The following is a 19,974-nucleotide window of genomic DNA, read 5'->3' on the forward strand; positions in this document are numbered from 1 at the left end:
TCTGCTGCCACGCAGTCCCCAGCTCTGTGCTGCCCCTGCACCCCCACGGGACCCCCAGGCAGACAGAGCTGGGGGGGCTGCAGGAGGGGCTCCCCCCCCAGCTATAGGGCCTCAGGAGCAGCCCCAGACCCCAGTGCCCCCCCTCTAATGCCTCCCCAGCCCCAGTACTGAAGCCCTCAGGAGCGTGGCCCTGCCCCTCCTGCCCCTTCACCCCCCCCCCCCGAGCCTCCTGCCCCCCCCCCAGCCCCCCCAGGGGACCCTGCGTGGCCACGGGGACTGGGACCGGCGCTGGGGTGCGCGGCGCTCAGCCACGGGGGGCGATGCTCCCGGCCCCCTGGGACCCCCCTGGCCTGAATGTATTTGCCCCAGGAGAGGAGGACCCAGGGCCGGGGCGGCCGCTGCTCCCGGCACCGGGCACGCAGCCCCCCCTGCTCCTCGCTGCTGTGCCTGGTGATTTATTTTGCTTGCCGGCCCCGTATATCCGACCAGTGCTAGTTTAGTGACTATACCTCCACTCCGCTCTATGTACCGATATTTATCTCGTAACTCGAACCAACAAGAGGAGTCCTGAGCAACTGTAACTTGTACAAAACCCTGGTTAAAGGTCCCCCCTCACTGCCTTGTCATCCACTTGGTCTTTCAATAAAATATATGCTTGGTGTGACCGCGAGCCCTGGGCGCTCTGTGGGGGTCGGGGTGTGGGGAGGGGGCTGCCTGCATCGATCCTGGGGGCAGGAGCCCTGGAAAAGCTCCCGGGGCTGTGTGGGGGTGGAGGGGGGGACCCCGTCCCTGCTGCTACCGGGGGTCGCTGACGTGGCCAGCCCCCGGGTGGCTGTGCCAGGGCTTGGGAGGGGGCTGCGGGCAGTGGGTGCAGGCGGAGGGGCACAATGCCCTGACCCCTCCCCAGCAGAGCTGGTCCCACCATGGCTCGGATGAGGCAGCCAGCAGGAGATCACGGCCACGCCGGTACCCCAGTGTTTGTTGGCTGGCAGCAGGGGTGCACAAGGCCCTGCAGCCGCTCCGCATGCAGCATTTGCAGCTAATTAAGCATCTTCCAATCAAGGCCAGTAACCCCAGTAAGGGAGTCATGGTGTGGGGAGGTCATCGAGGCGGCTGTGGCTCTGTCCTGAGCTGGGGGCTTTCTCACAGGGCCCCCCCTGGGGACCCTGCACATCTCCCCGGGTGTTCCCCCTTCCTCTCTTTCTGTCCCCCCCATCCCAAGGTGACCTCGGTGTCGGTGCTTGCCATCGGCTGCAGGCATTGAACAAAGCGATGTGCCTCAGCCCAAGTTTGTGCACACACCTCACATTTTCGTGTAATATCTGGGCAGCTCCAGCAATGTGTGTCCTGGGGAGCCAGGGGCTGCTTTCACTGCCCTGCTCCCTGCCAGGTCTGTCGGGGGATGCCGGCACACGCGCCCTTCCCCGGGACATCCCCCCAGGGCTGCAGCTGCAGGGATGAGGACGATGCTTCACCAAGGCTGGTTCCTGATGGAGTTTCCCAGCCCAGCCTGCGGCACCGGGTCAGGTGCTGTGGCCCTGGGGGAGCCCCGCTCTCTGCAGAGGGGCCCTGGCTCTGGGAAGCTGCTCCCCAGTGCAGGGCACCCCAGGGTGCTGGTGTGGGTTGGCCACACGCTGCCCCAGAGCTGTGGGGGGCACCCAGAGGCCCCAGCATCCCCGTCCCCATGCAGTGGGAAGTGGCCTCTGCCCAGCCCCAGCCCCGCTGCTGGATGAGGCTGGGGGGTACAGAAACCCCCCAGGAGAGCAGCCAGGCTGTGATGGGGCCTCAGTGCTGGGGTGCCCCAAGGGCTGGGGCAGTCCCCAGGGACCGCAGAGGGGTTGAAGAGGGGCCCCGGGTGCAACCCTGGTCTGGGGGCTGCTGGAGCAGAAACACCACAGAACAAAGCAGAGCTTTCTTATAAATTTATTACATAATAATAATAATAATATAATATAAGAAACATAGATCTCTGTGGGGTATGTGTATCACAACGTCAAGGGCGGGAGGTGAATGCTCACACCTCCATGACTCTGGAGAAGGAGAAATCTCCTCAGAAAATCCATACAAAATAAGGGTGAAGTCAAACTGACCCTGTAAAATTAAAAACAGAACAAAAACCCACAGGTGAGTTCGTCTGGTGGGGGGGAAACAAGAGTGTGGATGTGAGACGTGTGCGTGCGCGCGTTCACGCACGTGTGTGCGAGGGTGCGAGCCTGTCTATGCACATGCAGAGTCTGAGTGAGTGTGCACGCGCCCGGGGGCCGTGTGCGTGTGGGTATATACGCACATGTATACATGCATGCCGGCGATGGGGGGTATGCACGTGTGCTGGAAAAAAATAAAACCAGGCCGCACTTTGTTGCTGCTTCGAAATGGTTTGAGCTGCAAAAGCTCGCCCACCAGGAACAAAGTGCTTTGGGTTTTGTTTTCTCTTCTCTTAAAGTCAGGATTACAGACAGGAGTTTATGGAGAACAAGGATTGATGAGTTTCGTCTGGACAAAGGAAAAATACCAACAACTTTAAAAAAAATCCCTCCAAAGAAATAAAAGGTGTTTCCATTTTTACAGAAGATAACCCAAGTCATTGAGAAGCCATGAGAATCACAGTAACGGCGGCGGGTCCTGGCGCACCAGGACGTCCTGGCAGGTGGGGCCCGGCTGCGCTCAGGACCCTCGCCGCAAGGCCGGGTGGTTGGGTTCCTCGCCTATCGCTCTGCCTTCTCCTGAATGGCTTTTCAAAATGAAATGTCTCACTGGGTCTGCAGATGTTTGGAATGGAGATGCCAATGCCATCAGAGTAGATATAAAGTCAGAAAAGAGCTATCTACACATGGGAAAAAAAATCCTCTTTGCTTCAGCTGAGAAAAAAAAAAAAAAAAAAAAAAAGTTAAGTAGCAGCAGCTGCGTTAGCTGGAAAGTTACGTTTCTGTCTAGGTGGGACTAGAAATGATCATGGGGCAAGACCACTGCTGGCCGTCAGGCCGGTACGCAACCGACTGCTCCTGGTGGCGCTGCCGCAGGGAACGGAGCCCCCGGGCAGGCCGGGGCGGGGACGTCCTCCAGCAAGTGCGGGGCACTCGAGACCTCGGCTTGGCTGGTGCTTGAAGCGGGGGATGAAGCTGCTCGGGGCCAGCACGGCCACCGAGCGGGGCAGTGAACGGCACCGCCGGCTGGCCAGGCACAGGGGCAGAGCCCTGGGCCGCAGGCGGCACCGGTGAGACCGAGCTGTCCGGGGCAGGGAGGAGCTGGCCCTGGCCGCTCGCGTCTCGGGCAGCACGGGCAGGGCAAGCGCCCCGGGTGCCGCCCCGAAACGGAGCAGGCTCACCCCACGGGTGCCCTAGCACTGCCTGGGACGGTGCTGTCTCCAAAGCCCCAGGCCAACGCTCGTCCAGCTCCGCATGCACGTGTGTCCATGGAGGGGATGGGAGGGTGATGGGGAGGATGAAGCCGTCGCTGCTGTGTGGACAGGGAGAGGGGAGCAGGACTTCGTGGCAGACCCAAGCAGCCGCAGGGACAGGGGCGATGGCACGAGTGTGGTTGGAAGTCGCCTTCTTTTGTGTTATGCCTGACTGGGACCAGCCGTGGTGGCCCTGGGGCTGGCGGCCCCGAGGGTTCACGCAGTGTTTGCCAACACAGGTACGGCTGCAGCTGCTTCGTGTCTTGGAAGCTGGGGTGCACGTCGGGGCGGCGCGGCCGCCGGCTCCGCCAGCGGCAGAGCGGTGCATCCACCATCTCCAGCCCTCGCCTCGGGGAAGGGGCAGCAGTAGGGGTGGAGGAGGGCTCTTCGGAAATGGCAAGAAGGCGTCCAGCTTTCCAGGTCCCAGACCGAACTTCCTGCAGAAAAGTTACGCTCTGCAGTCTTCAGGCCCCTCGCAGCGAGGGGCGGGTGCAGGCAGGGTCTCTGTGCGTCGCCCCAGAAGCAGCTGCAGAAGGGGCAGAGACCCGCAGACCACGGGACAGAGCCCGAGGGGCAGCCTGCACTCAGGACAACACGGTTACACTTCAACCCGCAGTGCCCACCGGCCACCCCGCAGCCACAAGGGCCGGGCAGAGGCTTTTGGGGCCGTGCCGGGGGGTGCCAGGGAGCAGCAGGCAGCAGCTCTGCGTGCTCCGGCTGCAGGAGGGGGGCAGCTCCACGCCTGAGGGACATGGGGCTGCGAGGGGCGAGGGCTGCTGGGGTCTGCACTACCTGCAGGTGGGGCAGAAAGAAGCTGGCAGTGAGATGGAAATGGAAGAGGTGAGAGCCGCAGTGTGGTCAGGGCAGCAGGGCAGGAGCTGGAGGTGCTGGGCTGGGGGGGGGCGCAGGGCCAGGGGCGAGGGCAGGGCAGGGGCTGCAGAGCCAAGCCGGGCAGCCTGGGCCAAGCCATCAGTGGTGCCAAGGTTTGGAGCGGCGCCGAGCTGCGGTGTGCAGGAACAAAGCGTGCTCTGTGGGGCCACGTCTGCCCACACAGCCAGGAGCAGCCCTGGTGGGGACCCATGGGACAGAGCACGGGAGGCTGAGCCACGGGATGGCCAGGGAGTGCTCAAGCATGGGGGAGCAGAGGCAGAAGCCAGCAGAAGGACACGACCAGCCTAGGGACTAATGGGCACGGGCTTCCCATGGCTCAGTGCAGGCTGGAGAGGAGCGTTTCTACATCAGTGAGAGGCTCCAGAGCAACCTCACAGAAGCAGCATGAGGAACAGACAGCCAAACTATTTTTTTTTTTTTAGAAATTCTAATGTTTTACAGAGTTTGTGGCAGAGCCTGCATGACACAGAGCCTGGGACAAGCCTGCTGGTGTGCCTGGTCCCTGCAGCAGCAGAGCTGGCACGCGGCAGCGGCGCAGAGGCTCTGTGCACCCACGGGTGCCACCAGGACGTGGCAGTGCCACTTCGCCAGGCACGGGGCTGAAGAAGCAGCATCAGCCTCAACATTCAGGTTGCAAGGGCACGTGGTGGGCTTGGCTTGTGGCAAGATGTCTACGGACAGCATCGAGGGTCCAGGCACTGCAGAGCATGTGGGAGGCGATGAGGGGGAGCAGGCAGGGGACACACGGAGCCGGTGGGGCTGCGGGCAGCGAGCTACGTGCCAGGGGTGCGGCAGTGGCAGTGGCAGTGGTTGTTGGCACAGCCAGCAAGTGCCACCCCGCCAGCAGCCTGGGACATCCCTAGTACAGGACTGTCCCCATCTGTGCATGAGCACGCCAGCAAGTGTTTGTGATCAGGTGATAATTAATGCCAGGGCAGGCTGAGGAGCTGGAAATGTGGGCGATGGAGAGTGAGTGGGCTGTGGGCAGCGGAGCGTGGGGAGCAGGGAATAATTCAGTGCGTCTGAAAGTGCTGCTGGCCTCGGGAGAGGCCATCGTGGAGGGCTTACGGGTGCCAGGGTGGGGGATGGAGGAGGGCGGGTGGCAAATGGGAGCAGTAGGGCAAATGCAGGGCATGGAGGGGTGCACAGAGGCAGAGGCGTGATGGGGCAGGCTGCAGCGATGAGCACGGGGCAGGCGCGGCGGCAGGGGCAGGACATGGTCACACAGCATACAGCGGTAGCATTGGCACACACAGGAGGGGCGGGGAGGAGACTGATGAATACGATGGCAAACCTGGTCAACAAAGAGGTGGCTTCGGGCAGACACAATGGTTGCTATCACAATTAGGATGCCTCTTGGCTCACCAGGTTATTGGATGGGAGGCCTGGAGTACCCTGGGGTATCTACAGAAGGATTTTTGCTTGCAGAATAAGAAGGTACAGGTTGAAATCCCCTCTTGCCTTCCCCATGCGACTGTCCCAGCTGCAAGCACTGGGCTGTTGCCTGGGGAGGGAAGAAGTGCTGTGAATACACAGAATTCAGCGGTTTCTGGAAAGCTCTAGATAGAGCCGTTTTGGGCACGTGCCCAGCAAGAGAGCTCAGGGAAAAGGAGACAGCACCACAGCCTGCCAGGATCTGTCCCGAAGAGGGCCTCAGCCTGGTGCTCACACGCAGGAGGGGGCCGCAGCCCCAACCCTTGGCCTGTGCCTTTCCACTGGCTGAAGGTTGTGAAGGTTCGGAGATGTGTGAGGGTCAGAAGGAACCTCCTTGTCCTTCCCTCTAGCACCAGAAGAGTTAATGCCTTCATGGGGGACTCAGCTTTTGGGGAACACCAGTCACCAAGCCATCCCCTCCCGAGCTGGCCGGGGCGAGCCCCTGGCCACCCCTGAGCCTGGGTGCGCGATGCTGTCGAGGGTGCAGTGCGGAGGGGAGCGCACGGGGTGGGGGACAGGGACCGGGCTGGGGGACGGGGACGCTGCCTCCTCCGGCTCTGGGGCCGCCCCATGGCGCCCCAGCCTCCTCAGCCACTGGGTGTAATGCCAGTGCTGCCCCTTGCTTGCCTCCAGCTGGGGTTCCCAGCGTGGCGCTTGCTCCGGGGCATGGCACAGCCTGCGCAGCCCTCGGCCGGCCGCGGTGCGCTGCGGGCACGGGGTCCGAGGGCGGGCGATTGCCCCAGCGCTGGAGGTGGGAGGAGGACCTGAAGCCACGGGAGCCCTGCGCCTGCCGGAGGCGCGGGGTTGCTGCAGGGTAGTGGAAGCTCTCCATGCATCTCTGCCTGCGGGGATGGAAGACTTGGTGTGTCCCAAAAACCAAGTTTTGTGTTTCTAAATCTTTAAAATCCAGAGTGTCTGAAAGGAGCTGTTGGTTTTTTTTTTTTTCTTTTTTTAAAAAGACTTTAACATTCATTCAGTCAGTCACTAAAAACTCCCATGAGTCATGGGCGTCCCAGGGGAGGGGTGCAGGCACCACCTCATCAGCATCTCAACAAGTCTAGAGATATATAGATTTAGTAAAATTATAACAAAATCAGGTGGCTATAGCTATAGATATAGATATATAGATATTTGTTCTCTCTTTTCAAATATATAGCTGATTAAAAAGATGCAAAATAAGGATGACTAAGACGGAGTGGGAATCCTGTAGTTCAGTATCGTCTCTTGTAGATCATCAGCTGCTCTCTATATAAATGCACGGAGATTATATATTATCCATCAATGTGTCCCCCTTGGAAACAAGACCCCAAACCAAGAGGAAATAAAACACCTCCCCCCACCCCCCACCCCTTTGAACGTTGGCAAAGCGTTTTCTGCTGGATTCCCCACCAGCCTCCCTCCGACACCCCCCAAACATGCTTCTATCCATGCGGTTTCGGTCCCTCTCTCTCTCCAGGGCAAACCAAGCGCAGCCAGGCAGGGGAGCAGAGTCCACGGGCCGGGCTCTCTCACGCTTGGCGCTCTTCTCACCCGCACGGCAAGGCTTGCTCCTGCCTGCGACGGGTCTGCCGGAGGAGCCGCGGCAGGGCCGGAGCAGGGTGCAGGCAGGAGCAGGGCGGCCGTCACCACGGCTCTCCTGGCACGCAGCGAGGCTGCCCTGCCACAGGCCCTGCTCCCGCTGCCGCCCTTCCTCGCCCGGCCCCACGGGGCCTCCGTCCTGCTCCTGCCCCCGCAGCACCCTGCCTGCCTCCCCCAGCAGCCCGCGCTGCCGGGGCCCTGCCTTGCCGTGCCCCCCACACGCACCCTCTCGGGGCAGCTCGTGTCTGGCCTGCCACCTCCCTGCCTGCCGCACAAGGGACCTGCGAGCAGCGCTGGGCTCGCAGGAAAACCCATGCAGAGCCTGCTGCTCAGGAGCCCTTGCCCTGCACAGGTTTGGTTCCTCGACTGCACGGTGGCCCTGCACAGTCCCCCCCAGCCAGGTGTCGCCGTGCCACAGGTCCCGTGCGGGGAGCCCGGCGCGGCGGTACCTGGCGCCTCGGCCCCTCCTGCCACCAGCGACGCCCCAGGGAAGAGCACATCAAGCGATATACAGGCCAGACTCTCTGGGAGGAACAGAAAAGAGGATGTATTTCATGCAACATTCCTTTTCCCGAAGGCGTCGCGGGCCTGGTGGGGCTGAGCGGGGTCTGCGTGTGCGTGGCACGCGGGCTGTGTGTGAGCGGGCGGGAGCCCCTCGGCTCCGCGCCCTTCAGTGCAGTGCTCAGAGTAGAAAGAGAATCAAACTGGGTTTTATTAGTCTAGTAGAAACGCCCCCCCCCTCCCCGTGTGGTGGCTCTGGAAGAGGCCAGCGCTGCCTAGGACGGTCAGCTGTCTACCAGCTGCTTGAGTGCCCGCTCAATGTTCATACGGTGCCCGACCCGTGTCACCCCCAACTCCACAAAGTCCTCCTTGGTGAGGGCGGGCAGGTGTGTGCCCTCTATTTCATGGTCCTCAAACTTGTCTCGGTGCTCCACCAAGTTGATGCTTTCCAGCCAGTCCCCGACGTCGTACTTGTTCCACAGGTGGAGGGGTTTCTGCATGAAGGGCCTTGGCGGGTGGAGGGTGTGCAGGGGCGGCCCTGGAGAGGGGGACGGGGACGGGGAGCGGCTCCGGGCGCTCACGCTCCTCACCACAAAACGCACCTCCTTGGGCTCGTGTGGGATGGAGAGGCTGGAAGATTTGAGGATGGTGGGAGGGGTCAGACCATAGGGCCGCACGGTGCTGAGGGGCTCTGTCCGATCCAGAGCCGGCTTCACGGGGCTGGGGGTACGTCGGGTTACAGGGTAGCGACTGCCAGGTCGAACTGTGTAGGTGGTCCCGGAGCTCCGCTGGGAAATGGTGCTGAGTTCTCCTAAACTACTGAAAAGTCTGCAGAAAGAACGGTACAGCGAGAGAGAGAGGAGAGAGAGCAGAGGGCGGGGTGAGGCCAGGTCCCCAGACACAGTGGCACACACACAACACGCGGGGCGGCCGCTGCAGGGCTGGGCCAGCCTCAGGCAGCAGGGGTGGCTCTGCAGCGCTCGGGGACATGGGCTCGGAGAACTTTGGCCAAGAGTTTCTGCAAGCCCTGCGAGGTCTATTCCAGAGGAGGCAGAAGAGGTTCCAGCAAGTATCTCCGGTTCCTGGCCAAACCTGCCCTAGCTGCCATGGCCCTGAAGCCCACGGAGACCTCCCAGGGAGCAACCTGGCCCTGCAGCCCCTGCAGTCGTGCTGAGATGGCTGCAGCTGCAGCCCCACACTGCTGCCTGCCTTGGTGTGTCAGGAGCCTGCGGCAGAGCCTTGTGGAGCTACACTGGTCCCCTCCCACCAGGGACCATCTCCCCTGCCTCACACCACTAGCTCCAGTTTGCAGTCGGGTCCTGCCGTGGACCCAGAGCAAAGCATAACACCTCAAGCCATCTGCCACGGGGGCAGAGCCCCTTCCTGCAACAAGAGGACCCCTCTGCCACCTCCCCAGGCAGCGGTGTGTGGGTGGGAGGGCTGTCGTGCCACCTCAAGCATGGTGACAGTGGGGCCTGACTGCCACCAGAGTGGTGGCAAGCAACGGGCAAAGGGGTGCCTGAACAGTCTTGTCTTGTGTTATGCCACGTGTCTGCCTCCCTGGGCATTTTGTGCCTTGGTCTGCGTGTTTGTGGGCAGGCTGACACTGCTGGGGCAGCAAGTCTCACTTGCCGAAGAAGACACAGTATGCCTGGGCACTGGCCTGTCTGCTCCCCACTAGCTCTCCATGCTGCAGGAACACTTTCCTTCTGCCATCACATATTTGCCTTTACTACCTTGCCTGACATAAACAAGTATTTTTGGTATATAAAAAGAAACAGACCAAAAAAAAAAGACAGGGAGAAAACCTGGAGGGCAAGGCCTTTGAGCGTAGTTGCCTGAGCGAGCCCCTCAGCTTGGGAAGCCTGGGGACAAGCACCCACCACCGGTGGCTGTCGGGGCCAGGACCGGCCAGGGGGCCCTGGGGCTCTGCGTGGTCTCTCTGGTCTAGCAGTGGAGTTGAATGCAGCACCCTGAACCCTCCCCAGGCCTTGGATGGGGAGGCTACAGCTCCATCCTATCTCCAGTTACCTTGACTACTGCTCTTTGACTGGGCTGCACTTTGCTAACGTGCACCCAACAGAATGAGTTGGCCTCGGTGGGCCAGCTAGCCCACCACTGCTGCCAGGTCAAATGAGCACAGACGGCTTCTGGAGAGCAGCCGGGTGCTGTGGCCTGAACGCCTGCAGCAGCTCCGAGGCCTCGGGGCTCGAAGACCTGGGCAGCAGCCCATGAGCCCTGGCTGATTGGGGCCTGGCTGGTCCCGCAGCAGAAATGCTGCAGACATGAGGTGGTGAGAGCACTCCTGAATGGAAGCAAGGGTCTGCTGCTCTGGGTCTGCACACCCCTGGCCTGGGAGGCACAGCACTACCGGGGCTGGACTGGCCATCTCTGCTGAACAGCATCTGCCCACTGCTAAGAGTCAGGCAACGTCAATGTGCTTGTCCTCTGAGTGGGGCTGTGGCTCCCTGTGCCTGCAGGCTGCAGGTACGCCACCACCACGTCAGTGCCCAGAGCCCCTCAGCCCAGCCCCGCAGAGCAGGATGCTGCCCAGGCTCCTGCTGCCCCGGGAAGTCAGAGCCTGAAGCTCGGTGCTTGGAAGTATCAGAGCGCTCCTCCCTGGGCCTGCAGCACGCGGGACCTCCCAGTCCTGGTGCTGTGCTTGGGCTGCATGCCTGGGGTGCCCAGGGCCTGGCACCACCGCCTGCAGCCTGACGCACTGCGGTCCTCTGCTCCCTCCGAGCTCTGCCTTCCTCTCAGGATCGCTCCCAGGACAGACGGCCACTGGAGAGCCTTTGACAACTACAACAATCCATGGACTACACTAAGCATGCTGCCATTTACGCAGACACCACACAAGACATGGCCTGGGAAGTTAATACATGTCAATGATTTCTTAGAGAGATGGCTCCGAGAAGATGAGCTTAACACAAATATGAAGGTCTGTCCAGAGTCTGTGGGCTTAGCCACACTGCCTTGTGTTCTTATTTTCTTCCTACCTTGGCACAGAAAGCAAGAGCAGTAAAGAAGCGTGACGATGAATCACATTTAGGAGGCTCCATCAATATAAAAGAGGAACAACCGAATGACCTTGAGGACTGCAGTACGAAAAACAGAACAAAAAGTGACAGTACAAAATTCAGTGTCCTACTGGCAAGGATCTCTGCTTTCAGCTGGAGCTCATTTATTAGAAATGATGAAGGAAGAGAAAGTTCTGGGTCTACTGGTACACCCTAAGGTGGCCGGGAGGCACCAGTTTGGCAAGAATACTGCAAGATCTGAAGTGTGCACTAATGTCACCATACAAGACACCCACACAATCTATCGCGAAATTCTGAGCACAGTTCTGGTCCCGCATGTTCAAGAAAGGTAAATTTGAACAGGAATGGCTGCAGACAGTGGCAGCTGGTGTGCCAGGAACTTGTTCAACCTGGCAAAGGCAGGACAGAGGGGAAATTGCTGTGAGAGGCTGTGAGAGGAGAAGAGAGGCCTAGCCTGGAGGGTGCTGAGGACGGCAGGACTCAAACACATGCTGGCTGGTTAGCAGAAGGCACCTAGCTGTCGGACCGATAGCGCTGGTCAGGGACGCTGGTGGCCCACCAGGCCTCAGGTCAGTCTGCAGAGTGAGGACGTGGTTATGGCCCACAGCGAGTAACGAACCGAGACAAAGCCCTGGGCCTTGCAGTTAGCTGCACAGGGTTACCGCCTGAAGAGTCACCTTCCATGTAGTTTGCAAAACAACCCCAAATCTGCATCCACACATGAATTAACCTGGGTACAGGATGAATGACAACTGCTGCACTGAGGGTTTGAGGGCAGCAACACGCTGCGTGCTCCTGTCTCCAGACATCGTCTGCACTACATCTTCCTGGGCAGCCGTTCACCTTCTGCTTGTACAGTAATGAGATCTTCCACACAAGGCTCTGTACGGTCTGTTGTGAGAGAACTTCTACGCCATGGCATAACCAGGACATTCAGGATGTGAGATCAGACAGTGGAGACCTGTCCCAAAAATGCTGCAACCTGCCTTGAGAGTTTTTGAGTTTAGGCTGCAAATAAAGAGGGTTTGTGAGAGTGGGGCATATCCTTCCAGAGGATTTAGAAAACTCCACAAATGGCACAGTGGGCCATTATTGTCCAGTCGTGCTCTGGTATTACTGCCACCCCTCTTTCAAGAGCTGCTTCTATTAGTTTTCACCTGCTTGTGACAAGGGCTTGCCAACCATGTGGTGAGATGCTGCGGTGCTGGGGGCAGCGAGGCCCTGCTGGCGTTGCAGGCGGTCCTCCTGCAGCAGGCAGTGCCCCCAAGGAGATGCTGAGAGGCAGCAGGACCAAGCCTCCAGCAGTCCTGGGCACGTGCCCTCCTCCTAGGAGTGGTGGGCACCTGGTGCCTGTCCAACAGCATGGCATGGGCCTTGCTACCAGCCATGCAGGTCCCAGACGAGACCGTAGCAGGCCTCTGTGGCTCAGTTTCTTCTCTCAGGGTCTGCAGAGCCTGGGGAAAGGGCCTGCTGTAGCCCCATGCAAGAAATCGGCTGTGTGCCCAGGCTCCCAGGGCCAGCGTGTTCCTGCAGCAGTGACACAGGGGAGCCGAAGCCGACCTTTCTGGGCATGGCCGGTCAGCAGATGTAATTTGCAGGTCTGTTCTCTGCAGAGTACTGGCTGGCTCAGCACAATGGACTGCTGGCAATACACTGCTGGCTCTCAACTGCTTCAGGAGCACTGTTCTGCCAGCCACACATTATGTCTCTGGTCTCTGATGCCCTGTCCAGCTCTGGAAGATGACTTCATTAAAGGCCATCAGGACAATTGTTTGCTCAGAGGCACTTTATTCTGTGCTGAAGCCAGGTAAGTTTTTCTGGATGTGATCCTTCACAAGTGGTAACAGCACAATATCCTTTCTGACAACTTGCACATTATGCATAACAACCATATCTGCTTAGAGGGCTCTTTCTGGGTCATTGCTCTTCGTTACAGGTTCATGTTGGCATATTAGTGTTTTGCCAGAGGACTACACATTGATACAGACGTACCAACCAGCTGTAACAAGCTGAGGCCAAGTGCTACAATGTTTTATGACAATGCTATCAAAGCCTTTACATTTGTCAGGTTTCATGAATACTAAGGTGTTGCCCACGTCTTTGGGCAACATCACAGAAATGTAACTGGGAAGCTTGACTAGAAAAACAAAATACTTTCTTCGCTTTCCACTTCCAGCGATGCTCCAAATGGGCCTTGGAAGATGAGCAGCGCAGAAGTGGTGGGGTTGCTGGCTGTCACAGATTTCACTGTGGCAGCACTGATAGCTGTTACAGGGCTGCCTTCAAGCTTTCATTTTCTGAACAAGTCCAGGTTCTGGCAGCTCTACCCCTTGTCGTGCAGAGTTCAGTGATGGCAGTCTGCTGGCAACAGCGGTAGCAGTAGATTGGTTGCCCAGATTGCTTCTTCAGAGCAGGCAGAAAAAGCAGCCTTTGAGATGCAGAATGCAAGGCCTGATTTGCACACCACAGCATATGCATGGAACTGACTGAAATCAGTAAGGGGGGGGGAGAACAGGTCTCATGGGAAGCAATCTCAAGGCAAAGAAACGCCAGCTTGCTGAAAAAGGAAGTTATAACCAAACGAAGAGGGATTACGCATTTGCAGGACAGCTAATTAAGCCTTCTGGGAATACTTTTACTGAAGGTATTAAACCACAGATTTCTTGAATAAGTCGCTAATGGATGAGCGTTCTTTCTTTGAACTCTGTATCTCAGTCCCGATTTCATCAAGAGTAACAAAGACTAGGGAGGATTCAGCAACAGAGGTAATGCACCGCCAATCACTCCAAAGAGAAATCCATTGCTTTTGCTCAGCAAGTCTTTGTTCTCACTGCTCTTGGCTTCCAGGTGTTTTCCTACCGGTGTTCAAAGGAGTCTCCACTGCTTTTTATTAGGACTGCACGAAGGATTCACTGCACGTGGTGAACAACCTTCACTACCAGATCACCGAGACACGACTGCTCTCGTGAGCCTCCATCAGTGCTCGGCGCACCCAAAGGCTCTGACATGGAGCTCGGTGCAATTTGGGATCGTGGCCAGGCCGTGCTTTAAGGTCAGGATTAGAGACTAATCCTCTCTCTCTCTTTGCTTTACTGCAGCTGGAAACTTTGGTTGTTGCTGCCTAGGAAGGTACATACACAGATGGTATCGCACCTCTACAGCTCTCGTTTCAAAAGGATTTGGTTTTCTAGAATTTTCTCAAGAGAACTGTCCCTGAAAAGGGAGGGCAAAAGGGAAGAGTACAGAACTGAAAGAAAACAGCTCTGGATAGCCTCTAAACCAAAAATCAGAAGCACTTGTGGTACCTGTCACCATGAAAACAACATTTTCATGGGAAGGAGGACAAAGACTGGTGAGAGCTGGTTGCTCCCACGTGCTGCTTGCTATGTGACGAAGGTGCACCAGGGGAAGGGGGACTTCCCATCCCTGCCTGCGGTTCAGATCTTGCTGACAGTCAGTTCGGACACACTTTATTTGGTGGTGCTGGTGGAGGAGTATGGGCAAAAAGCTGTAAAGAAATAAATACACTTCTTCGCAAAACCTTGAGAGAGTCCCCACTAGCAGAGCACCAGGCAAAACCTCGTCATGTCAGAACTAGGGAAGAGCTCTGTGCCCCAAGCTGTAAGCTCTATCTAGACAGACAGCCCACAGGAAAAGAGGCAGCGTCGCAGCCATCCTGCTTCCACACAGTGCACTGCACCAGAGCTGCATTAATGGAAGATTTATGAACTCTTCTCGGGGACCATTTGCTAACCCACTGCTCATCCTTAAGTACTGAATTTCAGCAAGAAATTTGTTTCTGGCTTTCAGCAAAAGAATCCAAAGAGAGGATAAGCTTATCCCCGTAACAGAAGTCCTGCAGGGGAAGGGGTGCCCAACAGTGCGTGAGGCTTATCTGAAGAACTACCGAGAGGAAGGATTTTCTCTGAAGGCAATCTAATTTCCTGCTGTCATTTTTTCTTAGGACTCTACTCGTGCAGCCACCATTTACATTAAGGAGGCTAAATCTGACACTCCTGAATTATTCTCTTTCACAGTAAAAAAAAAAACACACAAAGGGATACAGAGAGGGAACACCTACAGAAGTGACACAAACAAGTGGGGGTAATTGTACACAGTGTACCAGTGTACTGTCCCTCCTGAAGGCAATGCACTAACTCTGCCAGCATCTGGAGGCCCTGATGATGCTGAAGAAGAACTGGACAAGTCCCTCTTACACAAGAATGAGCAAAAAAGAATAAACCTGCTACAGCTTGTAACTCTAAGGGCTGATATGCTTCTGCATGGAGCCTCCTGAGCACAAATAAATGCAGAACTGAGGGCAGCACATACGCATGAAGTCCTGCAGAGCAGGGTAGCTTGGTCCTGTGAAGCAGTTTGCAAAGATGGGGTACCACGGGCAGAGCTCTCATGTCCTTGGCGTGTCAGACTTAAAATGCACAGGAGACAGCTCAGCAGTGCTGATCATGTGCAACTGGTCTCATGTTTCCAGAAAGGGTCAGACTTGTACATGCCGTGTCCTTACCGATGGCCACGGGAGCTAAGCCCTGGCACAGGAGATGTGCAGCCGCTTTGCTGGAGAGCCAGCACACCTTTCACAGGGCTGACTCTGCATGGCACAGCGACTGCATTGTGCGTGACAGATGAAGTTGATGCCTTCTGAAAGCAGCTGATGCACTGCACAAGAGCAGTATAATCAGCTCGTGCAAATGACGTTACTACACACAGTACTTCATGCATGGAACAGCCCTGCTGCAGCAGCCCTGCTGCAGGTCACACGAGCGTGCCACTGCCCAGAAATCTCAGGCCAACTTCCCAAATCATCAGACTCATTCCCGATGCTGTTTCCAGTGGGAAGGTACACATTTCTGGGAGAACTCAGAAGTAGGGCACTTCTCTTCTGAGAATGGTGACTCCTTGGGACCAGACTGCAGGTCTGTTCCTTCCTGGGAAGTGGCTGGTACGAGAGCCGTGTGGGCAATCTGCTAACGTGGAACAGGACAAAGCAGCCGGCAGGCAGCACAGCCTTCCAGACACCCCACGGCATGGGGAGAAAGGGGAACCGTGCGGCAGCTCTGGCAGAAGGGTGGTGATGGGGTACCTGCAGGGGCTGCACCTCCCCTCAGCCTTCAGAGAGGAGGACGAGCAGCCTCCAGAAAGCAATCCTTCTTTCCCCACAGCCGATCGAGGTGCTGTGGCAACCAATGTGCCCAGCCCATGGAGCAAGTGTTTGGCAGTGGCAGCGTGCTCACGGTGCCCATCTCGGCTGCAGCCAGTCCAGCTGCTCAGCAGAGCAGTGCTGTAACACCTCGGGAGCTCCTGCCTTCAGGAAGGGGCACGCAGGGAGCACCAGGCTGGCCAGCCTCACACCGGTCCCTGGGCAGGAGACAGAGAGAATCACCCCAAAAACCATTTCCAGCCACACCGAGGATGAGAAGATGACTGTGACTTTGTGAAGGGGAAGTCGTGCCTGATCAGCCTGGCAGCCTTCCGCAGCCAAATGATGAACTTGGTGGAAGAGGAGAGACCAATGGATATTTTTTATCTTGACTTCAGCAAGGCCAAAAACCCATCTCCAATAACAGCCTCCCTGGCAAAGCAGTGAAGCATGCGCTGGACAAGTGGCAGATGAGGTTGGCTGGGAACTGGACGAGCTGCCAGGCGATGTGAAGGACTGCGGTCAGACGTCCAGTCCAGCTGGAGGCCAGGTAACTGTGGTGTACTCTGGCTCTGGTACTGAGGCCAAAACCACTTATGTCTTTGTCACTAATTGCCTGGATGATGGGGCGTAGGATGCCCTCAGCAAGTTTGCAGATGGGTTTATAAAACAAGGAGGGGTGTCTGATAAACCAAATGCTGCCCCTCAGTGTCCCTGACTGACTGAATAATGGGCCAAGAGTGATCTCCTAAAGTCCAACAACGGGAATGGGATGGGGGAACAGCCCCATCCTCCAGGGGATGCCGGTGGCCAACCAGGTGGAAAGAGCTTTGTGGAGGAGGAATTGGGGGTCCTTCTGGATATCAAGTCGAATACAAGCCAGCAGTGTGTCCCTGTGTAAGAACGATGGTATCTTGGACTTGCACTGCCAGCAGGTCGAGGGACGAGATCCTGTCCCTCTTCTTGGCATTGGTGACGGCACATGGAGCGCAGTGTCCAGTGCTGGGCTCCCCAGTACAGGAGAGACACGGGCATACTGGAGAGATCCCAGCAGAGGGCCAGGAAGATAGTTTAAGGGACTGGAGCGTATGACACAGAAACAGACTGGGAGAGCTGGGACTGTTCAGCCTGCAGAAGGTTCAGGGGGAATCTCATCACTGCCTAACTACCTGATGGAAGGGAGGAAAAAAGACAGAGCCAGGCTCTTCTCAAACTTTGGCACAGGTTGCCCAGAGGGTGTGTGGAGTCTCCATCCCTGGAGGCAGTAAAAACCTGAAAATGTCCTGGGTGTGCTGCTCAAGGTGGCCCTGCCTGACCAGGGGTGGGACAATCTCCAGAGGTCCCTTCCAACCTCAACCATTCCGGGATTCTGTGAGTTCAGACGGTGGGAGACCAGCACAGACCTGCGGGCAGCCAGCAGCAGATGTCCCGATGAGAAAGCACTGATCACATCAGCTCAGCGCTACAGATGACGATTTCTTTTCGCCACAGCTGCCCAGTGGAAGAACCCTCTGTGAGGTTTTACAAGAAGCCTCTGTGAGGCTTTATGCAGAGAGCTTGAGCTTCCAACAGATCCTCCAGACACTGTCCTCAGCTTTCACTGGTGCACACGCAGCAAGCCAACAGCAGGGTAGTCCTGCACCACCATCAATACCTCTCTGCCCCTACCAGCCTGCAGCATTTCAGTGTCAGCTTTCACTTCTCACTGCCTGTGGTACAGAGAGCACTGGAGGCATCAGGAACATTGCCAGCACCAGGTGGTCAAAATCCATGGCTGGGGACTGCGCTCTTTGACCTGCAGAATTTCGCTTTTGCACTCAGCTGCCCATTCCTTTATGTGTATTAACACTGAACTTCCTTTGCTCTCACACAATTCACTCACCTGGCTTGGCCAGGTTCCCTCTAGGTCTTCATTGTCCTCTCTAAGTTCAATGTCCCCCACACTTCCATGTTTTCTGCAAATCATGAATTCTCATTAATTACTGTGGTTTTCATATAATTAGTAACTCTGTTACTAATGTTTAATGGGACCGTACTACAAAATACTGAATCCCTGCAATTAACCTTTTTCCACAATGACAAGCTACTCCAGCTCTTCATTTCTATTTTTTTCCTCTGTAAAACACAAGACCAGTAAGTAAGACCAGTAACAAGTAAGTCCTACTTCTTACTCTGAAATAATTCCTCCGTTTTAATAATCCATCTCCTGTGCTCCCGATGCCCAGCTCCTGAACCACAGCCTGGAGCAGGGGCTGCTGGCTTTGCTCCTGAGACGCAGGCAGCTGCTGGCAGGAGAACACGCACTTGTCTGCCCAAGAGAGTGGCCTTCCTCAGGGGCTGTGAATGTGGAACAAACACAGCTCCCTTGAGCCAAGCGTCCAGAGTCGAAGCACGCTGCATTTAGCTCAGGTCCCATCACGGTACCTCACCACTGACAAGACAACGCAAACAATCCACGTGCAGCTTTCTGTCTGGAGAGGGAAATGCAGAGGAGCCCAGCGGGTCTCTCACTGCACTGCTGGAGGTCCTCAGCAGTCGTGCAGGCTGTGCACGAAGACTTCAGTTTCCAGATGAGAGCAGAACTGCCAGCACTGAAGAAGTGGAAGACACGCGAGGCAATGAAGTGGCCTGCAGAGGACAAACCTCCCCGCACCAAGGCACCTGCACCACTGACACCTCTCTGCATGGGGTAGTATTTAGAGCCAGTGTCTCCTCCATCCATGTCACACTGCCATACAATGAAAACCTTCACTTCTTGCAAGGAAAGGAGGGGGGAGATTTGAGTTTCTGAATCTAAGACATCGAGTTCTGGACTTCCTCAGTCTGCTCAGGACTGGACTTCTACTTATTTCCAGAGCTGAAAATGGAAGAAGCCCTAGAACTGTCATGGATTCAGCATCTCCCTTGACTCTGGGGATAAAAAAATAGATGGAAAACTGATTTCTGTACTTAAGCAGCAAGTAGTGAATATGTAGCAACCAACCAAGTGACTCGGGCCAGCTCTATGCTGCTGTTCAGGTGTTCAGCAAGACAAACTCACTTGAACAATGGAAGCTGTTCATAAACCCTAATGCCAGATCATGAAGGACTGGCAAAGCTCGTAGATGACACAACTACAGGACAGCAGTGCACGTGGCCAGAAGCTCTGTGCTCCACAAGCATGGGAGCGACCAGTAGAAGAAAGCAGCATAACGAAGTACACAACTGCTTTTGGAAGTTGTTTTCTCTCCCAGAGAAGCACAGAGTGAAAGCCACTTAAGCCATGGCTTTTCTTGTGCCGTGGCAGTAACCCCCACACCACTGCTGGGCTGAGCTGCTGGGGTGGCACCGCACGGGCAGCACCAGGCAGACTTGCTGGGAGCAGCCTGCGAGCACTGCAGCCAGCAGCAGGAGAACATCCATCACAACAGACCTGGGCTGCGTGCCTCAACCCGGAGGCTGCTCTGCACGGCCAGCTGCGGGCCTGGCACTGAAGAGGAAAAGCAGGGAGAGACTTGCTGCAGTCAGGGAACACCGTCAGGTACAGAAAGCACCAAGTACAACACGCTCAGTGGGGACAGAAAACGAACAAATCCATGGAAGATAAAGGCAAGCAGACACGAATGGAAAATAAGGCGCATGTGTCAGGTTTGTAGGTGATGCAGACCTGACTGAAGCAGCAGGGGAAGCCCTGGATGCCTTCAAAGCACTCAGACCTGGGTGCATTTCTGGGAAATTCGTGCTAGCCAGAGACAAACTGGGGGCCTGAGGCTCTCCACGCGAGGAGCATGTTAAGACTGGCCTGGTGGAAGCTGTGCTAGAGGTAACAAATGATTTTCTGGATTCTTGTGTATCACTTTAAGCAGAGTACGAAAATCTCCTCCAGAAAGCTACCTTGTCACTGTTCTAGGCCAGTACCTCACCATGTGAGGACAAAACAAAAACTGAGCAATGGGATGGTATCACTGATAAAGCAGCCGAGCCTGCTACTCCTC

The 19,974-nt window shown here is 56.7% G+C and overlaps 1 protein-coding gene across 2 annotated transcripts in view; it reads right to left on the reverse strand.

Annotated features, from left to right (window-relative positions):
* Positions 1-7,825: 7,825 nt before the first annotated feature.
* Positions 7,826-19,974, reverse strand: part of SHANK3 (SH3 and multiple ankyrin repeat domains 3) — a 369,667-nt gene continuing 357,518 nt past the window's right edge. For both annotated transcript variants that reach the window (XM_084506714.1, XM_084506715.1), the window contains exon 23: positions 7,826-8,629. In XM_084506714.1, the coding sequence (XP_084362840.1) occupies positions 8,086-8,629 (544 nt within the window). In that variant the 3' untranslated portion in view covers positions 7,826-8,085. The remainder of the gene's footprint in view (positions 8,630-19,974) is intronic.

This window comes from Aythya ferina (assembly GCF_964211825.1).
Source record: "Aythya ferina genome assembly, chromosome: 1".
Classification (NCBI taxonomy): Eukaryota; Metazoa; Chordata; class Aves; order Anseriformes; family Anatidae; genus Aythya; species Aythya ferina.